At 36.5% G+C, this 24,994-nt stretch overlaps 1 protein-coding gene across 7 annotated transcripts in view; it reads left to right on the top strand.

The window, feature by feature from the left end:
• The window catches only part of ATG5 (autophagy related 5), a 185,003-nt gene that overhangs the window by 30,500 nt on the left and 129,509 nt on the right, over positions 1-24,994 (top strand). For 6 of the 7 annotated variants that reach the window (XR_009188003.2, XR_011650105.1, XM_058307211.2 and 3 more), the window contains exon 4: positions 7,365-7,443. Coding sequence is in view for 5 of the 7 variants with exons in the window: in XM_058307211.2 (XP_058163194.1) it covers positions 7,365-7,443 (79 nt within the window). In the remaining 2 variants the exon portion in view is untranslated. Of the gene's footprint in view, positions 1-735; positions 830-7,364; positions 7,444-24,994 lie in introns of all 7 variants that reach the window. The other variant, XM_071218612.1, reaches the window with a different exon arrangement.

Here is a 24,994-nt window from a genome sequence, read left to right as displayed (position 1 = left end):
AAGTCATTCTAGCATAAATACCTACATATGACCTATAGAACTTGACAGTAGGAATTAATGATTATTTTACTCCTAACTTTCTGGTTCAGTTTTATTTTAGAAGATTGTTGTAGAGTAGTAACTATTTTATTATTTAGAATGCATTTATGTTAATACTATATATGTATTTAAATTTAAATGTAATTTTTAGAAACCATAATCTTTATATTTCCAACCTAATCCTTAATATACCAGGAAGGCGGCGGACTTGGCCCAGTGGTTAGGGTGTCTGTCTACCACGTAGGAGGTCCGCGGTTTCAAACCCCGGGCCTCCTTGACCCGTGTGGAGCTGGCCCATGCGCAGTGCTGATGCACACAAGGAGTGCCCTGCCACGCAGTGGTGTCCCCGCTTAGGGGAGCCCCACACGCAAGGAATGCACCCCGTAAGGAGAGCTGCCCAGTGCGAAAGAAAGTGCAGCCTGCCCAGGAATGGCACCACACACACGGAGAGCTGACACAACAAGATGACGCAATGAAAAGAAACACAAATTCCCGTGCCGCTGACGACAACAGAAGCAGACAAAGAAGACATAGCAAATAGACACAGAGAACAGACAACTGGGTTGGGGGGAGAAGGGGAGAGAAAATAAATAAATCTTTAAAAATATATATATATGCCAGGAAAACAGGCCATCATCATTTACTATCTGGGTCCAGATAGTATTGTTTTTATTTTATTTTATTTTTTTATTTCAGATTCTGGGGGCTGGTGAATGAACCCGGAACCTCATATGGGGGAAGCTGGCACACAACCGTTGAGCCACATCAGCGTCCCTGAGTTGGTTTTTTGGTTTGTTTTGCTTGTTGTTTTTGTTTTTTCAGGAGGCCTGGGAAACTCAACCAGGGACCTCCCATGTGCGAGGCAGGTGCTCAACTGCTTGAGCCACATCTGCTCCCTGAAGTTTTATTAATAATATATATTTTAAGTCATTCTATAAATAATTTAGAGAAGTATGAATAGCATATAATGACTTTATTAGAAATTTTAATAAGCTATTAAATTCAGCACATTCAGATTTTTAAATTTAATTTTAAAATATTTTTTGAGGACGTACCAAGGATTGATCCCAAGACCTTGTACAAGGGAAGCAGGCACTTGCACCACTGAACTACGCCCACTCCCACACATTTAGATTTTTATTCCAAATTTTCCTGGTTTTGGAGCCATATATACACAAATGGGCGATGTTCTCTAAATGCAACTAACTGCTCATCACTTGCCATACATAAACCTGTAAAATACACTTCTTGTAAATATGGATTCTAGATAAAATCTCTAAGAGGTTTTAGCTTATCATTACTTCTGGTTCTTCTTGCACCTAACAATATACTAACAAGCACTATAGAGTGCTTGAAGAATATTTAGTGCCTTTATAACAACTCACGGTTTTCTTGTAAAATAATTTCATTTTTACTTTAGTAAACACCAGTTAGAATGATCAATGAATTTTTCCACTTCTACATCATCTAATTCCTCCCAATCATCTTTTTATACACATTTGCCTTCAGTATTGCCCACCACTATCAAACTGCAGTGCACAAATGGCATAAAGGGTGAAAGAATACTGTTACATGTCCTTTTAGTGTGGTCCAGGTTTTTGTCATAAAATACTGTGGGATGGAATCCTTATTGTTGAATGACTGAATGCATTTTTTGTCTTTAGAAATACACTGTTCACTCATTAAGTCTTAAGTTCTAAATCTAGAATATCATCATCTAAGATTTCACTTAAATTTCACCGTCATCATTACAGTTTGAAGTATTGCTGTCTCTCTCTTTGCACATACCTTCTCATTTGTCTAGTAGTTGTGAAACATCTTTCAATTTTCTATTTCTAGCCATTATGGGCAGAAGATGAAAACTTCTGAATTTTCGACTTCTTTTTTTTTAAAAAATTTAATTTGATTTTTTAATTACCCTTTTTTTAAAGTTAATAGATCACACAAAACATTATGTTAGAAAACATAAGAGGTTCCCATATACCCCACTCCCCACCCCCCACCCCATCTTTTTTTTTATTATATTTTTTTGAAGATACATAGACCACAAAAAAATGTTACATTAAAAAATATAAGAGGTTCCCATATACCCCACAACCCCCCACCCCATTCCTCCCACATCAACAACCTCTTTCATCATTGTGGCACATTTATTGATTTGATGAATACATTTTGGTGCACTGCTACACCACATGGGTAATAATTTACATTGTAGTTTACACTCTCCCCCAGTCCCACTCAGTGGGTTATGACAAGATATATACTGTCCAGCATCTGCCCCTGCAGTATCGTTTAGGACAACTCCAAGTCCCGAAAATGCCCTCACATCACATCTCTTCTTCCCTTTCCCTGCCCTCAGTAACTACCATGACTACTTTCTCCTCATCAATGCTACAGTTTCTTCCATTACTATCACAATAGTTCTATAGTAGAATGTCGGTAAGTCCATTCTAATCCATATTTTATTCCTCCATCCTGTGTACCCTGGGATGGTGATGTCCACACCACCTCTATATTGAGAGGGGGCTTAGATCCCACATGGATGATGGATGCAATTTTCCTGCTTGCAGTTATAGGCACTCTCGGTTCCCTGGTGTGGTGGTTGACCATCTTCACCTCCCTGTTAGCTGGCCTAGGTAAGTCCAATGAACCAGAGAGTAGGAGTTGCAACTCTGCAGAGGCTCAGGGCCCAGCTGTCACACAGACAGTCCAGAGATTCAGGTCTCCTGAGAATACACCAGCCCAAATGCCAACCACAGGTCCAGTAAAAGTAACGGAAGAGGTGTGTGTAGAAAGGTCATATCTGAGTCCAACTCCTCACACTCAGGAACACAAACTCCAAATTAGGGCCCACTGACATGACCCTGAGCTCCAGAGCCATCTGCCATGACCATAGAACCTGTGTGTCTCCGTAGCCCTCAGGAGCACCAGTACCTGGGGTTGTATCTACTTTGGCTGTCTCTGGGATCCTGCTGAGGCATGCGTATGTGCGACCCCTCTGATGACCTCTTGACTCTTTTTTTGTAGTCTCTTAACCATATAAACTCATTTGTCTTTGCCATTTCCCCCTTTTATTCAAGGTCAAGAAGCAGTTTTATTTTGTTTTTTTTTTTAACACATGATACTACATGTAGGCTGAGATATTCTGCTGGTCTGAGTTGACCCTTTTGTCAAAGGTCTTTTTCTAGTTGCATCACCAGTTAGTGATTGGTAGTAATCCTTCTGTGCCAGGAAGGCTCATCCTGGGAGTCATGTCCCATGCTGGGGGGAAGGTAATGCATTTACATGCTACATTTGGCTTAGAGAGTGGCCACATTTGAGCAACATGGAAGCTCTCAGGAGGTAACTCTTAGGCACCCTGCAGCTTTAAGCCTAGTTCATATTTCAGGCACACAGGCTCATAAGCATAGTCCTCAGCATCAAGGGCTCATCATTGGACCATCTTTCTTTGTTGGTCTTTGCCATTGCACATGGGGGATTGTTGCTGTTCCACTGGGGAATTTGATAGAGCTCCCCTGGGTAGGAAGTTGTTGTTCCTACCCAGGGAACACTCCCTCAGTTGTTGTTTATAACTGTACCTACTATGAAAATAACCAACATATATCTGAACATTTTTATGTACCCTATATACATCCCCTGGAGAACTCCCTCCCAACCATGTTCCTCCCATCAATAACACCCCATACCAGTGTTCCTCCCCTGCCATGGTTGAACCTCTTTGGTCCAAAACGTCTTAAAAAATGAAGCCAAATATATTGTCAAATTCAATTAATAGGGAAATGAAATAGTAATGAAAGGTTTAAAGATTAGAAATAGAATACATACTATTTTAGAAAAACTAAAAATAAAAATAAATTTGGGTATTAAAAAATGAAAAATACTATAAAACTTTGTTTTTGACATTTTGCCTTTCATCACTGATAAGTGTTGCCCTGTGTGTACAGTGGCAAGACAATTTCTTTCATTTCTTCCTCAGTGTCCACATCCTTTTTTTTTTCTAATTTTTAATTTTGTCTTCAAAAAAGTTTTAGTTCGCAGTATTTCACATATACAATATAAGGGACTCTGATATATCCAACATCAGACCCTTTTTCTCCTTCCTTAGCAATGATCTTTTTACATGCTCACGTTTTATTTGCTGCAGCTGATGTATAGATACTGAAAAATAGTTATCAAACATGGTTCCATTTTGGTTTACATTATGGTTTATATTTTAGACTGTACAGTTTTCTAAATTTTTACTTACCTTATGTTTTACATTATGGTTTACATTTTAGCCTATAGACTTTAATACATTTTTGTTGTAATTTAACATGTCCTATATCCATCATTGGGTGATCTTGTGGAACAATTTCATTGCCCCCTGTTACCCTGCTTCCATCTATTCTATACCTCTCTCCCCCTACCCCTCAGGACCAACAGTGACAATCAATCTTGACTACTTGAAGGACCACATTTACAGATACTTCCAACAATGCTGATGGCTTGACATACTAGACTGCCTTAACCCATTGGGAGCCACCAATTCTCTTGAGAGACACCGTTCCCTCTGTTTGAGAGCATCAGGCCTCCCCACGATGTGGGTACACCTTAACACTCATTGTATGGGTCTCTACCCAATGATATAACACGCTATGACAAAATGAGCACTCACACACTCCATAGAGGCCTGCCCCTGTGCTAGTTGCCCCCCCTTAAGCACCTTAAACAGACAATCCTTATTATATTTTCTAAAGAGTTTTCTCAATATTATAGTTTCAACCACATACCTGACAATCTCCCATGTTCAACTGTTCTCCTCAGCCCTCCCCCCAATTCCTTAGGCCATCTGATCCATCCTCCCAACCCTAGCCCCCCTCAAGCCCACAAAGCCCCACCCAAAGGTATCTCTATGCCCCCATCTTATCCCTTCCCTGTACAAATACTTAACCTCCAGCTTATCATAGATTTCACTCATGTAAGCATTAGCTTACAACCTTCCTCTCCCCCCAACTTCCTTTAAGCCTATCATCCAGTCTCTAGCTCTCTGAGACTGCTTGGTTTGCTTATTTCATATCAGAGAGGTCATGTAGTATTTGTCCTTCAATGCCTGGCTTGCTTCACTCAACATAAGGTCCTCAAGATTCATTCATGTTATTCCCTGTGTTTGTACTGTATTCCTTCTTATAGCTGAATAGTATTCCATCGTATGAACTTCTTAATTGTAGCTAAAAGCGGGCTCCAAATATGGGGTCTCCATTCTTATTTATACTTTCTTGAAAAATGATATAATACTTTAGGCTACACAGTAAGAAAGTGGAAGAAGACCTAGTAGTGAATGCGAGGTAAATGAGGTTTTTTGTTTTTATTAAAAATTGTTTTCTTTGTTATTTGGAAATCCTTTAAGAAAAAATAAAAGTGATGGAGTGTCAGTTCTTAAAATAGTTAGAATTGCTCTGAAAGAAAGCCCGGAACCTAAAATTTGGACCATTGACTCTTGATGGTATACCAGGGACTGCCTGTTCTGTGGATCTTTGTTGATTTATGCCTTGAGCTGCTTTTTACTGATTATCTACATTTAGGTTGTGTGTACGTATATCTTGTTATTTTTAAATATTGAGGGTAAAAATATTGATGATTCTTATATTTAATTTGTATTTCAACCCTAATATTTTTTATTTCAAAAATTGTATATGATTTATATAGCATTATAGATTTCTTTAGGATATATTTGATTTAATTTTACGGTTCATTTGTGAATGGCAGGGGATGTGTGAATTGCTGGTCATTTGATAGGATCCCTGTTAAATCTGTCCAAATGATCAATTACATAATTTGCTAAAGGACTTCTGAATAATCATTTTTTCAGTGCTACAAAGAATTTGGTAAAGCAATATGCTTTTGAAATGTTTTAGTTTATTATGAATGTCAAGTAAATCAAACCTTATTTATTAAATACCCACATTCATAGTAAGCAAGTTGCAGATATCTGAAAGGGCATTCTAAAAAAACATGGCCTATTTTGTAAAAGTACAAGGCATTATATGGAACTAGTACAATTTTAATAGCTCAGAGAGTGGGACCAGAATTGGAGAGAATCTGTAACCTGTCTACAGTGCAATATATATTATTGTTTTTATTTTAGGTTTTAATTGAGGCTAAGGTTTTTCCTGTTTTCAAAATTTCTTGAAGTAATGATAATACTAGAAAACATTCAGAGTCCAAAATTTCCTTCATTGTTTTAGTTATGAAGGATTAGTATTAGATGCTGACTTTGAAATAGAAGTTTAAGGGTTATTAAGAGGTAAAACATAGAAGATAGAAAATATCCATTGTTTGCAGGGTATCCACTCTAAATTTACCATAAATAAGTTTACCATCTCTAGTAACTGATGACTTCCACAATTATATTATGTAGAGGAAAGCAGACATATATAGAACTACCTAATATTGAATATCAGTCAGGTGATATAATAGGGTTGCTAACATTTTGGTAGAAATTAGATATATTTTCAAATTTTGACACTCTTAAATTTGGGAGTTACTTCACTATAATAAATTATATAGATAAAAGGATGACTTAAAAAATAAGTTTGTGCATTGAAATCTGCAAGGTTGCATTATTAAACTTTGTTGTAAATTAATTTGCTTCATTATGAATAATGTTAATATTAAGTCCTTTTTAAATATGTAAAATGTAGTAAGTCCAAAACTTAGTTTTTCAAAAACTTCAGAATTAGATTGCAGGAGACTATGTGATGAGAAAAATGTTGACATTGTATTGTTATATGAAAAAGCAGGTTATAGTACAGTTTGTAAAGGATAGATATATAGTCCTAATCTGCATTTAGACATCCATGTCTAGATAAAAGTCTGGAACTTTATCTGTGATGGTGTTAACAGTAATTACTATAGAATAGGTGATTTGTGTGCTTTTTAGGTGCTTTTCTCAGTCTTGCTTTTCTAAGATTTTAAATATAAAAAATAAATTTAAATAAACTTTAAAAAATAGGTTGCCCATTATGAATTCTGCATGGTATTAGATACTTTAGTACTGTAACATAGTACAGTACGTGTAGCTTATAAAGTATGCCTTAGCAATGGTCCCATTATGTATATTGAGGCTCCTGAGGGGTATAAAATAGTTAGAAGGAAAATTACCTGATACCTGGAAAGTTAACCATATTAGGCCTGGCATATAACTCTAATAACTGTATAAAATATTACCTTTCTGTGATTTGCAACTGCAGACCTTGACATTTGATATTAAAAACGTGCTAGAAATTTATTTTGGAGGTAATAACTTTAAATATTTATTCTCTTAAAATATACTCTTTCATTTTTAGGCATTATCCAATTGGTTTGCTATTTGACCTTCTTGCATCAAGTTCTGCTCTTCCTTGGAACATCACAGTACATTTTAAGGTATAGTTTAAATAAGCATTTCCCGCTTGTGATAATAACTGCACTTAAGAGTAGGATTTTTTAATAAGTAGAGTTATTTATTGCTTATCCCTTGACACATCTTATTTGCTTTGCTTGCTACTAGTGTTTGTCTATAAAATACCTTTCATTTCTTCCCAATTTTTGACAGAGCTATTCAAGCATTTAATGTTTAAAAACCTTTTCTTAGAGCTGAATGAATATGCTGTCTTTAAAATTTATAATATTTTGGAAAATTTATGTTGTTAATAATGATAATAAAAACCTCAGAAAATACAAAATCTTGGGTATGGGTACAGACATGGGAGTGGAGAGGAGGACAGTCTAACACCTAACTAATTCTAAGGGTATTTTAATTGATTTCAGAGAACACTTAAGAGATGTAAGTTCAAAGACTTGATCCAAGTCTGTTTTGAAAAAGACTCATTTTTGTAGTTTGTTAAGACGAGGCCAGCTAGTTTAGGTTTAGCCTAATTTTGTCTCAATATATTATAAAGTGCTAGCTGCGAAAAATTTTATTCTTTTTTCCTAATCATCACTCTTCTCTGCTACCCCTACCCTGACTTAATTTCACAAGCACCATTGAAGGATCAGAAACACTTTTATTAGTGGATCACTAGGCAGAGATTCTCAAATGGTGATGGTTAGTGGGTAAATGCATGCAGTGTTTGAAAAAGTCTTTTAGGTGTCTCTGATTTACCCTCCCAGAGCAGGGAGGAGGTGGGGGGATGGTGAGGCACCCATTCAAAATCACTGCCCAAAGGCAGCTCACCCATTCTTCTAGAAGCTTTTCTTCCCCATCCTGTTGCACTTGAGTTTGTGGGTTATTGGCGCTCTCTGAAATTGAAGAGCCTTTGCTGTTCAATAACAAGTGATAAGGCAGTAGTCAGGTGAAGGGTTTAGGAGGTGCCAAAGGAAAGTAAGAAACACAACATTTCAAGTTAAAGGATGTTTGTTATTTCATGGATTAAGTGAATGATGCAGGAACCAACTTAACTAAATGAAATTTTACACATTGAAGGAGTTTGTCATTGTGCAACAGTGATAAAATTTTCTCTTTAAACAACAAGCATCTTGATACAGTTAGCCTTTGATGTAGTGAGGGCCTGTATTTTGTGTTAGTATTGAAACTCAGTTATGCTTTTTAAAGAAAGTCATAAGGGAACTTTTAGGTCTATATTTAGGCTCCCAGCACAGGGAAGTGTTCATGCCTTAGTGAGACTTTCTTACTCTTATAGTGAATTCCGTTATTATTAATATTAAGTGTAGATCTTAAGAATATAGCCATTAATTCAATCAGATTTTTGACATAGAGTTGATATGTTTGGTTGGAGGGATTGGAAGATGTTTTGAAGAGCAAAATTAAAATTTCTTTATAGTAGACTAACATATAGGTGGCTATCATTGCTCAAAATAACAGGGATATTTGGAAGGAAATTAAAACTACAGTATTCATTGAAATAGTCTCTCATTTATCTTTTAGTTTATTTGCTTTTGGTAACAGAATCTGCAGTCTGTGACTCTAAGCTGTCAGAAAAGTTGAGAAGCTGTTGAAGCTGTTGTTAAGATATTAAAGCATGAGGCAACTTTGGAAGGTTGTTTACACAACTGTATGTTTAGGTTTTGACTTTTTTTCCCCCCTCGTAAAAGAGCTGCTTCATCTTATAATACAATATTCATTGAGCTCTTACTATGTGCCAGGCACTCTGCCAGGTGTTAGGTTTGCATATGTGAACAAAACAGGCTTAGTTTCTGCCTTCACATAGCTTGGAGCTTAACACAGGAGATAGGTAAATCAGTTATATAGTAGCAGATTTTGAAAAAGGCTATGAGGAAAAAGAACAATGAGAAAAATAGCAAGAAAAGAAAGAAAATACTAGCGAGATAAAATAACGGGGCTGGGGATTAAATGGAATAGATGTATTTAAATTTTGAGAGTCATTCAATGCAGACATCACTAAGGAAGTCCATGTATATTAATTCTAAAGGATGAAAAGCATTTACCTTGATGAAGGTTATTTTGGAAAGACTGTAATCTTTGAAAAGTAATTCTTTCATGTTGTTAGCACCAGTGATTTATGTTCAGAGCCCTGAGGAGTCCTAGAAATATGAGTTGAGAATATTAATTTGTTTATTAAATCTTAGTATATAATAATTAGCTTGTATAAAAATTGCTGTAGTAGTTGTAAAGTACTGAGTAACTATCACTAATTTCCTCTTGTTCTGACTCATGGCCTTACAAAAGTGACTTAAACTTTGGAGCTTGTTTCTCTGTATGTTTGCATTAATGTGTTGTGCACAATACAGTGTTACTACAGATTTCATTTACTATACAGAGCAAAGACATAATTACAGTGTGCGTGCACTGCCTGTTTATACAATAATGTAAATCTAGAATGGTGTGAAGATAAAACTACTCCAACTATTGTAAGGATAAAGGTTCCTTATTACCTATTAGGGCTTTCCTGTTTTATGGGTGGTGGGGGCGGAATTAGTTGCAATCATTAGATTGTTTATTTTTGCATATGTGAAATGCTGTCTTAAAAACTTTGAATTCAGTGTTAAAATATTCGTTCACTCCAATATTTGAGAGTCTTCAATGTGCCAGGTACCATTGTAGGAGCTTGGGATGTGTGAATGAGTAAAACAGACAAAGGCAACTGAAAAACTCTTTTTATGTTATGTTTTATAGTACCTGGCACTACATAATAAGCCCTCGGTAATGAGTTATGGATTGTAATGATGATAGGAAAGAAAGCCTTAGGATTGTTACAGTTGGTATAGTGAAATGGTTCTCACAGTGGTCTGTGGACCCCTGAGGATTCCCTTTTCAGGGAATCCATGAGGTCAAATCTATTTTCATAGTAATATTATTATGAAATATTTTAATATGAAATAAAACATTATATTCACGCTCTTTCCACTATGATTACCTTTACACTGATGCATAACAGCAATGGTTGGTAAATCTGTTGGTACCTTGGCACTAAACAACGCAGTGCAGCAAACTGTACTGGCAGTCATTGTATTTTCTTCGCTTCCACACTCTTGCAGTAAAAAGAATGCCAGTTTCACTTAATGTTCTGGACGAAGCAGTACAGATTATTAATTATTAATATCAACTCTTAACTACATGTCTTTTTAATTCACTATGGGACGAAATGGAAAATGCACATAAAGCACATCTGCTGTATACCAAATATGATGGCTGACTTATGGAAAAGCACTTGTCATTGTTTAAGTTACAAGCTGAAATGGGCGATTTTTTCAGGGAATACCATTTTTTACTTGAAAGAATGGCAAATTGTGTTTTTTCAGACCTGGGTATTTGTCAGACATTCTTGAAAATTAATGAAGTCTCTCTGCAAGGAAGGCAACTGACAGTGTTTGTTGCCAATGATAAAATCTGAACTTTCAAGTGAAAATTAGATTTTTGGAAAACATGTATCTGCCACCATGAATTTGACAGCTTTGTGATACTTAAAGAATTTTCTGATGAGATCGGTGGTCATTTTAACAAATCTGATACTAAAAAAATTTTTAATTCCATTGAAGTATGATTCATATCATAAACATACGTAAACAATAAATGTATAGTAAAATTTATGAATTTACAAAACAAACATGCATGTCATCATATAAGGCTCCTATATATCTCCCTACCACCAACACCTTGCATTGCTGTGAAACATTTGTTACAAACTATGAAAAAGCATCATCAAAATATTACTACTACTATAGCCCAAATCTTATATTTGGTATATTTTTTCCACCAATCCACCCAATTATTAACACCCTATATTAATATTATATATTTGTTTTCATTCAGGAGAAAACATTCTCATATTTGTCCTGTTAACCACAGTCCGTCATCTACCACTGGCTTCTCTGTGTTATACAGTCCCATGCTTTGTACAGTCCATCCAAAGTGTACACTCAGTGGCTTTCATTTTCATCACAGAATTGTGCTGTCATCACCTCAGTCAATTTTAGAACATTTTCATTACTCCAAAAGGAAAAACCCCATTTTTTTTGTTTTGTTTTTTTTATACCCTCCTCCCACCCCATTGTTTTTTGCATTTGTCTGCTGTGTCCGTTCACCATGTGTTCTTCTGTGTTTGCTTTCCTTTTTTCTTCTCATCTTTCTCTTTAGTAGGCACCGGGAACTGATCCCGGGACCTCTAGTGTGGGAGAGAGGTACTCAGTTGCTTGAGACACCTCATCTCCCTGATCTGCGTTTCTCATTGTTTCTCCTCTGTCTCCCTTTGTTGCATCATCTTGCCACACCAGCTCTCTGTGGTGCAGGCCGCCAGCTCTCTGCAGCATGGGCCAGCTTGTCTTCACCAAGACTTGCCCCGGAAATTGAACCTGGGGCCTCCCATATGGTAGACAGGAGCTACATCTGTTTCCCCCCATTGTTTTTTAGTATTGAAAAAAATCTTCTTGCCATTGCTGCAAAATATTACAATATTACTGTTAATTCTTGTCCATTAGTTAGTTGTAATTTTCCCATGTATTATTATATTCTTAGCACTTTGTGAAAGAAGAACATTCTTTGTTTATACTGTTGAGCACACTTTTCATCTACTACCAAACTCACTATGTTGTGCAGACTCTAGATTCTCTAATTTCCTTTCAGTTGACGTTTACTTCCACATATTACCCCTTTCAGCCACAATCACATTTATAAATCAGCAGTGTTATACTCCCTTTATAATTTTTAAAAGGTTTTATATAATGAAAATGTGTTAATGTGGGGAGTGGATGGAGCTCAAGAGGTTGAGTGCCTGCTTCCCATGTATGAGGCCCAGGTTCAATCCCTGGTACCTCCTAAAAAAAAAAGTGTTAACATTTGGAGAGGGAAACGGACTTGGCCCAGTGGTTAGGGCGTCCGTCTACCACATGGGAGGTTCGAGGTTCAAACCCCGGGCCTCCTTGACCCGTGTGGAGCTGGCGCATGCGCAGTGCTGATGCGCGCAAGGAGCACTGCCCCAAGCAGGGGTGTCCCCCGCGTCGGGGGAACCCCACACGCAAGGAGTGCACCCCGTAAGGAGAGCCGCCCAGCGCGAAATAAAGTGCAGCCTGCCCAGGAATGGCGCCGCCCACACTTCCCCTGCCGCTGACTACAACAGAAGCGGACAAAGAAACAAGACGCAGCAAATAGACACAGAGAACAGACAACCAGGGGATGGGGGGGGAACTAACTAAATAAATAAATCTTTAAAAATATATATATATGGAGATATATATACAACATAAACTTTAAAAAAAAACCAAACATTTGGAGAGTTACATAACTCAGTGAACAAGTACAAAATCATGCATGTGTAGAAGATCCATTCCAAGTGCAATATTGAACAAGGGGTTGTAATGTAATAGAATATGAAATGGTCAATTAGTATGTTTTCAGATTCCATATTAATATTATAATAAGCTACACTTGTTGATTTTTGTTGTATCAAACAGGAACATCCACAGATCTCTAAAGGTATTAAAATACTCCTCCCTTTTCCAACTACATGTCTGGTTGATTCTGGAATTTCTGTCTCTCAGCCAAAACAACAGATTACAGAAGATTGAATGTAGAAGCCAGTAAGATAATCTGTTTTTTATTAGACCAGACATTGAAGATATTTGCAAAACTGTAAAATGGTGCCAGTCTTCTCACTAATATATATATTTTTTGTTCTGGAAAATCGTTATTTTTCATGAAAATATGATTTTTTCTTTCATAATTGAGATTTTATTGTTTCTTTTGAAGATCAGGACACAGACATTATAAGCAATTTTTACACAATTCTAAACATATGTACCAAAACCTAAAAATCCATGTAGTAGTTTTTCTAAAGTTATTAGTTATTTTTCAGCTTAAAATTTGAAGGCAAATTTTCCTTAGGAGGATCTCAAGTACCAATAGTTTCAAATGTTGATAAGCTGTTACATCTTTAAGTTCCACTCATTCACAATTTAATAGTATATATTACTACATACTCACATTTCCAGTCTTTCACAACACATAGCAAAGTTATTTGAAAAACTGGGATGACCACGACCAATAATGTTACAGAGTTTTGACAGATAGAGCCAAGATCAGGGAGTGGTTTTAAGAAATAATTCTAAAAAACGTGAGAATAGAAGTAATTTAAAGGTTTAAAATATATTGAATGCATGACTTTAACTCCAAATCACCATTTAATATGAGCGCATTATAGCATTTAAAAACTGCCATCCCCACTCCATAGAATGTTAAGTTGACATCCACTTAACATTGACGGTCAGAGCCTCCCATAATTCAGTATCCCACTATTTTCTGATTATACCAAAAAATAAACAATCAGCAAATGATTTCTCCTCTTTTAAAAAAAAGCATTTACACTTAGAAATGGCACGAGGTAGGATTCCATCTCCTCAAAAATGCTTCTTCTAGAACTACTATAAAAAACTTGCATTTACAAAATAGCTGATAAAAATATTCTTCTGGCTCATATAAGAAGGGAGAAACAGGGACTGTTGATAAGAGACGTGGTATACAGTATTAACCAGACTTGGCTTCTTTCTCTCCTGTTTCATCAGAGGCTGGACTCTTCTCATTTTTAGCTTCTCCATTTTCTGCAGGTAAATCTTACTTAGTTTCTCAGTTAGCCTCATTAGCTTGTTTTCCTTTGCTCCGCTTTTTCCTTTTGGTTGCACTCTTTTGTCTGTAGGTTTATCCTTTCTTGCTGCCTTTTTTGGCTTCGCTTCCGCTTTCACTGGAGCAGATTTAGTGGATAGCCTTGCCGACCTCTTCCTTTCCCACCGCTTTGACTGAGCTGACCTTCCTCTTGGGCATCTTGGCAGTTCTGTTGGACCTGGCATGCAGAGAGGCTTCGCAAAGCTGAGCTCTGGCTGCTGCCTCTCTTCCTGCTGCCCGAGCTGCTGGGATCAGCGGTGGGTTGCTGGGACAACCCAAAAATATGATTCTTAACACATAGTGCATTAGTTATTTTAAATGAATTAATATCTCTAAAATGTCTCAGCTCTAATTTCTAATATGGTATATATTGATAATATAGTCCACATAAAAACAAACTCTTTGGAGTCTTTAATAATTTGTAAGTGTAAAGGGTTCTAAGACCAAAGTTTGAGGACTGCTGGTACAGTGAAAGGAAGGGATATTATCTTTGGTATGACATTAGGTGCATCATTTAACCTATATGAGTTCCTAGGAAAAATAAATAACTATTGTATGGGTTGCCATGAGGAATAAATGAGATAACACATGTAAAGTACTTAGCCAGTTGCCTTGTATATGGTAGGTAATCAATAAACTTTTTACTCCCTTTACTGAGTGGTTTTCTAACTTTGCTAGCTAGTCCAGGGTCAGCTCATCTATAGATGGTCAGGACTTGTGGAAAAAAGAAGACGTGTTTGCTATGTTACTGTGCATGAGATTTGTCCTAAAGTACATTCAACAATTTTCTTTGCTAAATCATTTCTCCAAGTAGGACTTTGTTCTTTTGAGTGAGTTCTACATTCTTTTCCCAGTAGAAAAGTTTATAGAGAAATCAAACAGAAAGCAAAATCTTAGAGCTAATAAGGAAATCATAGAGGAAATTTTAAGTTTGTTCAAGCTGTAAATGTGTTTCTGTCAGTTGCTCTTGCTTTTTCTGACTCTGTCCAGTGTTGGTAAAAAATTATTGCCCAGATTTCTATCTACTAAATATATCAGGACCTTGCTTATCTCAAGATGTTGTCCCCAGATGTTCATTGTTAGCTTGTACTGATTAGTGTAGCCCTTCCTCTATTTTACTACCTTTTAATTGATTATAATAAGACTAGCTAAGCATTAATTTGCATGTAGAAAAGCAATGTTTTTGTAGTATGGAAGCCATTTTTTTTTCTCTTCCTTGTAAGTTTGTAGAAAATAATTTATTCATTAGACAGTTGAATTTATTGAGCAACAACTTTAGCTCAGTTGGGTGTCAGCATTTTATTTTTTATGTATGGGGTATACAAAATGATGTCTGTGTTTTAATGACTGCTTGGAATTTCTTTTTGGTTTCAGTTGTTCTCAAAGGTACTGAAAATTTTGATTAGATTTAGTGTAATACTAAAGGCTCCCAAGATACTACCCTCCCTGAAACATGTATTTGGATCAGTTTGTAGTTCAGACTGAGTTCTTGAAAACAATATCTGTCATATTTTCTGTAGCTTTTAATAGACTTTGATGCTTGTTATTTGAATTGATTTATAATGTTTACAATAAATGAGTTTTAATATCTGGAGCAGTGCCTGTGTGTTTTCTTAAAGTGCAGTTTCTAATTCTGTAGGTTTAGAATGGAGTCAGAGGTCCTCCATTTCTAACAATTTCACAGGTAATGCCTATACTGCTGATCTACCAGACTACATGTTGAATTACTAGAGTTTAGAGAAAAATGAAGATTTAAAATTTAATAATATTGCCTGTAGAACCAAAAGGTTTATTAATAAATCAGAAAATGGATGCTTTGTGGGAATTTCTGTATTTTTTTTTTGAATTCTGAGAGAGAAATATTATGTAATTTTATAGTGTTGACTCTTAAAATATGTAGATTTGAATAACACCAGATGTGGGTGACTGTGGCTCATAATGTAAATTGAGGTTGTGAGTAAACGTCTAAGGTGTGTGTGTGTATGTGTGTTTTTCATGAGTTTTGTGTATTCTTATGTGGCTTGATTTAGCCAGGTACAGTTTATTTTATTGACCTAGTGTTCCTTGTTGACAAAATTGTTTATCAGTAAAAGCAACATTCTGTTAAGCTCAAATTGTTGCCTAAAATATCAATTACATTGGAACAAGTTTGATTTTCTGCTAGAGCAGAACTATGTTTACTATTGTACTGCAAAACCTAGGCAGTACAATAAGGGAAGAAAAAGAAATAAAAGATATAAAGATTGGAAAGGATTTGTTGATTGGACAGGACTTGCCAATTATATGATTCTCTTTATAGGAAATCCTAAAGTAACTATAAAAATATTACCAGAACTAATTTAGGTAAAAGTCAAAATACACACATCTCTTGTATTTCTGTGTAAGAGCAACAGACTATTGGAAAATGAAATTTTAAAGTTGTTTGATTTATAGTAGCATCAAAAAACAAAAATATTCTGGCATAAGCTTAACAAAAGATGTGTAAAACTTCTGCACTGGGAACTATAAAATATTTATGAGAAATTTAAAAATATTTAAATATAAAAATATAGCTGCATTGGAAGACTCATTGTTAAGTCAGTTCTTTTCTGAAGATTCAACATAATTCCAATTAAAATACCAGAAGGCTCTTTTTTGGGGGGAGGGGGGTTAGAAAATAGGCAAATTAATTTAAAAAATTATATGGATGTGCAAAGGATCTGGAATGACCAAAGCAATTTCGAAATAAAAAAGAGTAGAACACTTCCTGATTTTTAAGTCTTACTGAAAAGCCAGGGTAATCATTGTAGTGTGGTAGTGGGGTAAACCTAGAAAATAGTTCAGTAAACAGAATGAAGCTCAGAAATAGATCCACACATATGTAGTCATATGATTCCTGACAAAGGTGACAAGGTAAATCCATGTGGAAAGGATAGTGTTTTCAGCAAAAGATGTTAGATGACCAGGATATTCATTTGCTTTATTTGCCAAAGAACTGCTAATGCAAAGTACTAGAAATGGGTTGGCTTTTTTTTTTTTTAATACTTTGGAGTATATCACTCATACATAAACATACATAAACAATAAGTATATAATAATAGTTGTGACCTTACAAAACAAAATATATAACATCATACAGGACTCTCATAACTCATCCTACCACCAATAACTTGCATTGTTGTTAAATCTTTTTAACAAATGATTAAAGAGCATAGTCAAATTATTACTACTAACCAAAGTAAAGTATTTTTCTCCCAACCCACCCTATTATTATTATCTTCATATCATTCACATATGAACATACATAAACAATTAAGTGTATAGTACAAGTTGTGACCTTAAAAAGCAAACATGTATAACATCATACAGGGGTCCCATAAATCAACCCTCTACCAACACCTTGCATTGTCATGAGATGTTTGTAACAAATTATGAAAGAATACTGTCAAAATCGTACTACTTACCATAGTCCTTATTTTACATTTGGTGTATTTTTCCCCAACCCACCCTGTTATTATTTTTTATGGCAGAAGTTGTAAACTTTTAAAACAATCATGTACATGTGCAGAATTCCCAAACAACACCTCTCTATCAACACACCACACTGTGATGGAACATTTGCTACAGGTAAGATAATACCATCTGATTGTTTCCATGTCCATAGTGGGCATTTGCCTCACATTTTCCATACTGCTAAGCACAGTCCTTAGGTTACTCCAGCTCTATCTTTCCCATGCTTCTCCACATTCCCAACACCCTGCGGTAGTGATGTACATTTGCTCTAGCTCACAAAGGACACTTTTACATCTGTACCATCAACCACAGTTCTCCTCTACCTCTTGATTTACTGTGCTATTCAGTTACTAGATTATTCTCTAGCATTCTGTCAATTTGGGATTGATATACATAGACTACCATTTTCAGTCACATCCCTATTTATGAGCTAGGTGTTACTCACTGTGTGTTACCATCCACTCTATACATTTCCACACTTTTAAAGTAAAGGTAATTAAAACTTCTACATACTTTAAACATCAGTAGTCTACTCAGCCCTCCTCTTACCTCCTTTAAAAATCCACCACCTACCACCAGGTCTTGAAGATATTTTCCTACAATTTCTTCTAGAAGTTTTATGGTTCTTGCTTTTATTTTTAGTTTTTTGATCCATTTTGAGTTAATTTTTGAATAAGGTATGAGATAGGAGTCCTCTTTCCTTCTTATGGCTATGGATATCCAGTTCTTTCATCACCATTTTTTGAGTGGATTGTTCTGCTCCGAGCTATGTAGAGTTTGACCGGCTAGTCAAAAGTCACTTGACTGTACATGTGAAAGTCTGTTTCTGAACCATCAGTTTGGTTCTGTTGGTCTATTGTGTTTGTTTTTAGGCCAGTACCATGCTGTTTTTACCATTATAGCTAGGTAATATGATTTAAAGTCTGGAGATGAGGGTTTGCTTTACCTTTTTATGATGTTTCTGGCTATTCAGGACCCTTACCCTTCCAAATAAATTTGACGATTGTGTTTTCAATTTTTTTAAAATGCTGGTGGAATTTTTATTGGGATTGCATTGAATCTGCTTATCAATTTGAATAGAATTGACATCTTAATATATTTAGTCTTCCAATCCATGAGCATGGAATGTTTGTCCAGTTATTTAGGCTTTTTAAAATTTCTTTTAACATTGAGTTGCAGTTTTCTGAATATAAGTGCTTTTCATTGTTGGTTAAGTTTATTCCTATTTGAGTTTCATCTGTCATATTTTATTTTCATCACTGGCTTGGCTTTTATAAAGGGGATTTATTTGGGATAAAAGCTCCAAGGCCATGAAAAGTCCAACTCAAGGTACTATAGGAGGTGCTTTCTTACCAAAGTCAGCTGCCACTTGTTGAAGCAAGATGGCAGGCAATCTCCACTGAAGTGTCTGCCTTCCCCTCCAGAATCACCTATCTCCCAGAGCTCAGCTCTGAGCCACCAAGCATAGGACTTGTCTCCAGGCCCCTTCTCTCAGGATCGGCTCCCCTTCCTGAGTTCAACTGCATGCTATCAGGCATATGGCTCATCTTTCCCCGGGCCTCATCTCTCTGAACTTCTCCTTTCTTTGACAAGGCAGGATCAAATACGGTAGAGCTCCCTTTTTCTGTGTTTCTTGGTTTTATATCAGACTCAGCAAGAGGGTGAAGACTCAACCTAAGTCATGCCTCACTGAGGTAGTCCAATTTGAAAGAGTCTCACCCACGGGAATGAATTTAGTTTACAAACGTAATCTATCTTTCTGGGGGATTCATAAAAGATTTTCAAACTGCCACACAATTTAAAAAGCAAACAATACCCTTGATGATCCTTGGCCCTTAACTAACACTGTGCACCAGTGTAGACCTAAACTGTAAAATTTAGAAGAAAACAGGACGAAATCTTAGTAACCTTAAGGTAGGATTTCTTAGGATACACAAAGCACTCACTGTAAGTGGAAAACAACTGATTAATAGGACACCAGAACAAAACTTCTATTCTTTAAAAGATTCCATGTAAGAAATGAAAAAGAGAAATCACAGAATGGGAGAAAATGTTCCCAGTGTTGTTATCTAACATATAACTCAGTCATAACAAATAACCCAATTAAAAGTGTAAGTTTCAACAGACATTTCAAAGAAAAACATTTATGAATGGCTGATAAGCACATGAAATGATACTCAATATCTTTAATCAATGTCTTTTAATCATTGGGGAGATGTAAATTAAAACTACAAGGAGATATTGCTATATACTGGCTAGAATTACAAAATTTAAAAAGACTGACAGAATAAAGTTTGAGAACACGAAGCATCCAGAACTCTCATATGTTGCTGGTGGGAATGTAAAATCATACTCTTGTTTTGGAAAACAGTTTGGCAGTTTTAACATAAGGCTGAACGTATACTTACTTTATGATGCAGCATTTCTATTTCCAATTATTTGTCCAAGAAAAAGTAAAACATAAAAAAAAAAAAAAGACTTGTATACTAATGACCACAGATGCTTTATTTATAATAGCTGTGATTTGGAATCAAATTGTGATATATTATTCAGTGGAATGCTACTTAGCAATAAAAAGGAACTGATTAATGCATGAAATTGATGAATCTCAAAAGCATCATTCCAAGTGAGAGATGCTAGATTATAAAATATTACAATACACTATTACTCTGTTTGTAAGCCCACGCTGTTAGTAGCAAAACTAATCTATGGTGAGACAGATCAGATCACTGATTGCCTGGTATGGGATAAAGGGAACTGACTGCATGACTGCAAAGTTCCTGAAGGAACTTTCTTGGTGTGATGGTGTGTAATGTTCTATGTCTTGTTTGAGCTGATAGAGAAACAATGTCAAAACTCATACTGTACACTTAAAGTCTGTACATTATTGTATGTCAGTCATAAAGTTGATTTATAAAAAGTATTGAGAGAGGACAGAGAGGTTGTAAGAAGAGTCATAGTCTTTTTTTGTGGAGATTTCAGACTAGTATAACATAAGGATCTATCAGTGGGCATTATAATACTGACAAATACTATTATAGTGTTAAGTATAAGAACTTTGTGAACTTAACCCTTACTTGGGGGAAGTAAGGGAAAGTTTCTTGGAAGTAGTGATGGAGAAGCTGAAACTGAAAATTGAGAAGGAATTTTTTGGCCAAGAGTGTTGAGTGTTTGGATGACAGACAAGAGAAAGAGTGTCCCAAGCAGAGGAAACCATTTGTACAGAGGCACAGAAATGAGAGATTATGTCTAAAAGAACTGAAAGAATGTTTGAGGAGATGACAGATACTTAGGATAGTTGGAGCTGAGAAATGTGCATGTATTGGGGAAGGGGGGTGGAGTGTGTGAAATGGTACTGAGAGATTATGCTGGAGAGGTTAGTAGAGCCCTCCAGGAGAGGCTGGAGAATCATTCAGAATTTGGAAGGGTTTAGGAGTTTGATTTTATCTTAAAAGTAGAGCTTAGTAAGCTAATGAGAGGATGATCATTCAGTTTCCAGATGTGAAAAACAAATTAAAGGTGTTAAGACTACAGTTATAGTGCCCAGTTATGAGGTTTTTCTGAAATCATTAAAGTAGTATTGGGGCTAAGAAGTGATTGAATTCTAGAGCTATTTAGGAGGCGGGCTCAACAGAACTTTGATTTATTGTAGGAAATGGAAAGAAGGGAGGAAAATCATTTATTTTTTGATATGTTGAGTTTCATATGCCTGTAGGACATATCTATTAGATTAATGGCTATATGGGTCAAAAGGTCATGAGAATGATCTTGACTGGAGACAGATATTAAGACTTACTAGTCCATATGTGGTATAGAAGTAGGTATGCTTACTCAAGGTGAGTATGTGGAGTGAAAGAGCATAGAGATTATAAGCTAGAAACCTGAAAAGTACCAGCATTTAAGGAATGTCAAAGAAAGGCTGTTGCAAAAAAAAAAAAAAAAGGCTCTGAGAAGAAGAGATACCAGAAGTGTGATAACAGAGACTTGTGAGAAACTGCTTCAGGAAGGACAGTCATTGGTATTAGATGCCTGGTAAGGGATCAAAACAGTTAAAAGACTTCTGGGGAAACGGACTTGGCCCAGTGGTTAGGGCGTCCGTCTACCATATAGGAGGTCCGCGGTTCAAACCCCGGGCCTCCTTGACCCGTGTGGAGCTGGCCCATGCGCAGTGCTGATGCGCGCCAGGAGTGCCCTGCCACGCAGGGGTGTCCCCCGCGTAGGAGTGCCCTGCCACGCAGGGGTGTCCCCCGCGTAGGGGAGCCCCACGCGCAAGCAGTGCGCCCGTAAGGAGAGCCGAGCAGCCCAGCGCGAAGGAGAGTGCAGCCTGCCCAGGAATGGCGCCGCCCACACTTCCTGTGCTGCTGACAACAACAGAAGCGGACAAAGAAACCAGACAGCAGCAAATAGACACCGAGAACAGAGAACAGACAACCGGGAGGGGGGGGGGGAAATAAATAAATAAATAAATCTTTAAAAAAAAAAAAGACTGAAATTCTGTGTTTCATTGTTGACCTTTGATACATAAGAGCTGAATGGCTTGGTGAGTTTAGGGTTGGCTGTGAAGGAGAGAAGAGGGCAGGGATGTAGTCAGAGGGGAAGTCGGGGTCCAGGAAGTTTTTCCTCTTCTTTCTCCCTTCCTCCCTGTCCTTCCTTTTTCCTTCTCACCCTTCATACCATGTTTAAGAGGGAAGGACCCTGATGGGAATGAGTAATTAGAAAATGGTTAAAGATATTGGTATAAGGAGGGAGTTGGGGGATCATTAATTAATTTGTATTCCAAAGGTCCAGCAAATGGGATTTAGGAAACAAGCTTGGTGATAGCCCTTAGATTGTAATAGAAGAGGAGGAGATGATTGGTTATAGGTAAGTTTGTAGATTGCATCTTGATAGAATTAGAAGATTTAAGAGAATTGAGCAAGTTTTTTTAAAAACTTTGCAGATTTTAGCATTGATTCATTTAACTTCTGTTAGCACCTTTTTTTCATAGTATTCTCTTATCCTGAAAATGATACTTCTTCTCTCCTCTCACTCCTCTCTTCCCCAGTGCACACACACCAAGGTAATCTTGTAGAGAAAACCTAAGTTTTTATAGAAACAAGCTTAACTATGGCCTCATATTTTCCCTGTTAGAATGCCGACTGTAAAAGAGGTGACTCAACAATTAAATAAAACAACAATGCTATGGATTGGCACTCCCATGTATTTGATCAGATATTATATTCTTTATAGAGCTTATGGAAAATACATTCTTTGCTTTGCCTGTTGTCCTGATAGAGTACCTTGAACTTGCAATAGAGTGAAAGGCTTTTTTTTTTTTTTTCATTTAACTTATAAGTAGTTTTAGTTTAGTGCTAATCAGTCATCTCTGATGGATCTGGACACATTCCAGACAGTCTGGATTAGTATTTTAGTTAAAGGCCACAGGTAATATCTAAGTAAATGGAACCTTTCAGATCACTTCTTTAAAAGTGAAATTAGACTTTGTTTATCAGGCATTCTGACTTGGAAGATTAATGAAAGCACATAAACATGGTGTCAAACTCACTACCTTAATGAAAACAAGCAAGTATGGTGTCAAACTTACTACCTTTGTTTGCAAGAATTTGTTTGGACTGAAAAGATAGGCATTTATATACAACTGCTAATGTATGTAAGAAGAGATTAGAAATGTAATGAATCAAGAGTCTATTTGTGACTTTATTGTGCAGCTTTTAAAAAAAGATACCCCTCGCTCCCAAGCTAATTATGAGAAGAGGAGCATTTCATTAGTAAGAGGTGAGGGCATTTTGGCTGAGACATCTGTGTCTTTATTCACAGCAACAATTGATTCAGCTGCTCTGACTACCTAAGTAGTTATTTCCTTTTTCTGTTACTGCACTTGCACGTTTCCCCTGAGTTCATTACATTAAAGAGTTTGCTTCCCTCCTAGATAGAGGTAGAGCATTCTCTGGTGAAGGGTAAGTATACCAATATCTGCACTTTCATGATGTACCCCCTCATTTGGTATATTTAAAGGCTAGTCATTTGTAACTGTCAGATATCAATTACAGGTGTCAGCATTGGTTAAGCTTAGATACCTACAAAGCAATGGAACTTAAATAAACAAGAATTTCATATTTATTTATTTTCCCATGAAAGTACTTAAGTAGATGATAAACTGAAACTATTTGAGCTGTATTTTCTTTGGAATATGAACATATAAATTTTTGGCCACTTGTTGATAGCTGAACCAAATGATCTATTTGTACAATAGAGAATTGTACAATACCTGAAAAACCATTTTTATTTTATAGAAATTTTAAAGGTAAAGTTCTGTTCTAAATATTTATAGTACACTAGCACTGTGCTTTTTCAATTAAATGAACTTTTAATTTTTTAGAGACTGATGTGTAGACCTGAAATGAAAAACAGTTGAACTTAGTCATCGAAATGCTATTCCATTTGAATATAATAGAGTTGATATGATATATATTTAATTCATTGTCCTGGCTAGGAAACCAGAACAAATCCCCTCAATCTACCTTAAGCAAAGCATATATAGCTGATTATAAAGTCAAGTAAAGGCAGCTATCCTCCCCCTCTCCACTGCTTATATCCCCTCCCATCTTTCAGTTCTGCCCTTCTGTCTCTCTTGTTCTCCTTGTGCTTTTGTGAACAACTCTCTCTATGCCTTTGTGTGCCTATATCTGAAAATGTCCACTCCTGTTCTTTTTTTTCTTCTTTATTTTTTTTTAAATGTTACATTAAAAAAATATGAGGTCCCCATATACCCCCCTCCCCCCTCACCCCATGGCTCCCACATCAACAACCTCTTTCATCATCATCGTGGCACATTCATTGCATTTGGTGAATATGTTTTGGAGCACTGCTGCACCACATGGATAGTGGTTTACATTGTAGTTTACACTCTCCCCCTGTCCACTCAGTGGGCCATGGCAGGACATAACAGTGTCCAGCATCTGTCCCTGCAGTACCACCCAGGACAACTTCAAGTCCTGAAAATGTCCCCATATCATATCTCTTCTTCCCTCTCCCTATCCTCAGCAGCTACCATGGCCACTTTCTCCACATCAGTGCTACAATTTCTTCCATTACTAAGAACAGCAGTTCCATAGTAGAATATCAGTAAGTCCGTTCTAATCTATACTCTATTACTCCAGCCTGTGGAGCCTGGGATGGTTATGTCTACTCCCCCTCTATATCAAGAGGGGGCTTAGATCCACACGGATGATGGATGCAAATCTCCCACTTGCAGTTGTAGGCACTCTTGGCTCTTTGGTGTGGTGGTGACCTTTGTCACCTCACAGCTAGCTGTTTTTTATGGCTTTTGGTCAAGAGCACCACAAATCTGAAATCCATGTTTACCTTGAG

Source organism: Dasypus novemcinctus, chromosome 11 (genome assembly GCF_030445035.2).
Source record: "Dasypus novemcinctus isolate mDasNov1 chromosome 11, mDasNov1.1.hap2, whole genome shotgun sequence".
Taxonomy (NCBI): domain Eukaryota; kingdom Metazoa; phylum Chordata; class Mammalia; order Cingulata; family Dasypodidae; genus Dasypus; species Dasypus novemcinctus.
Note: the sequence above shows the minus strand (reverse complement) of the source record. Positions and strands in the feature narration are given on the sequence as shown.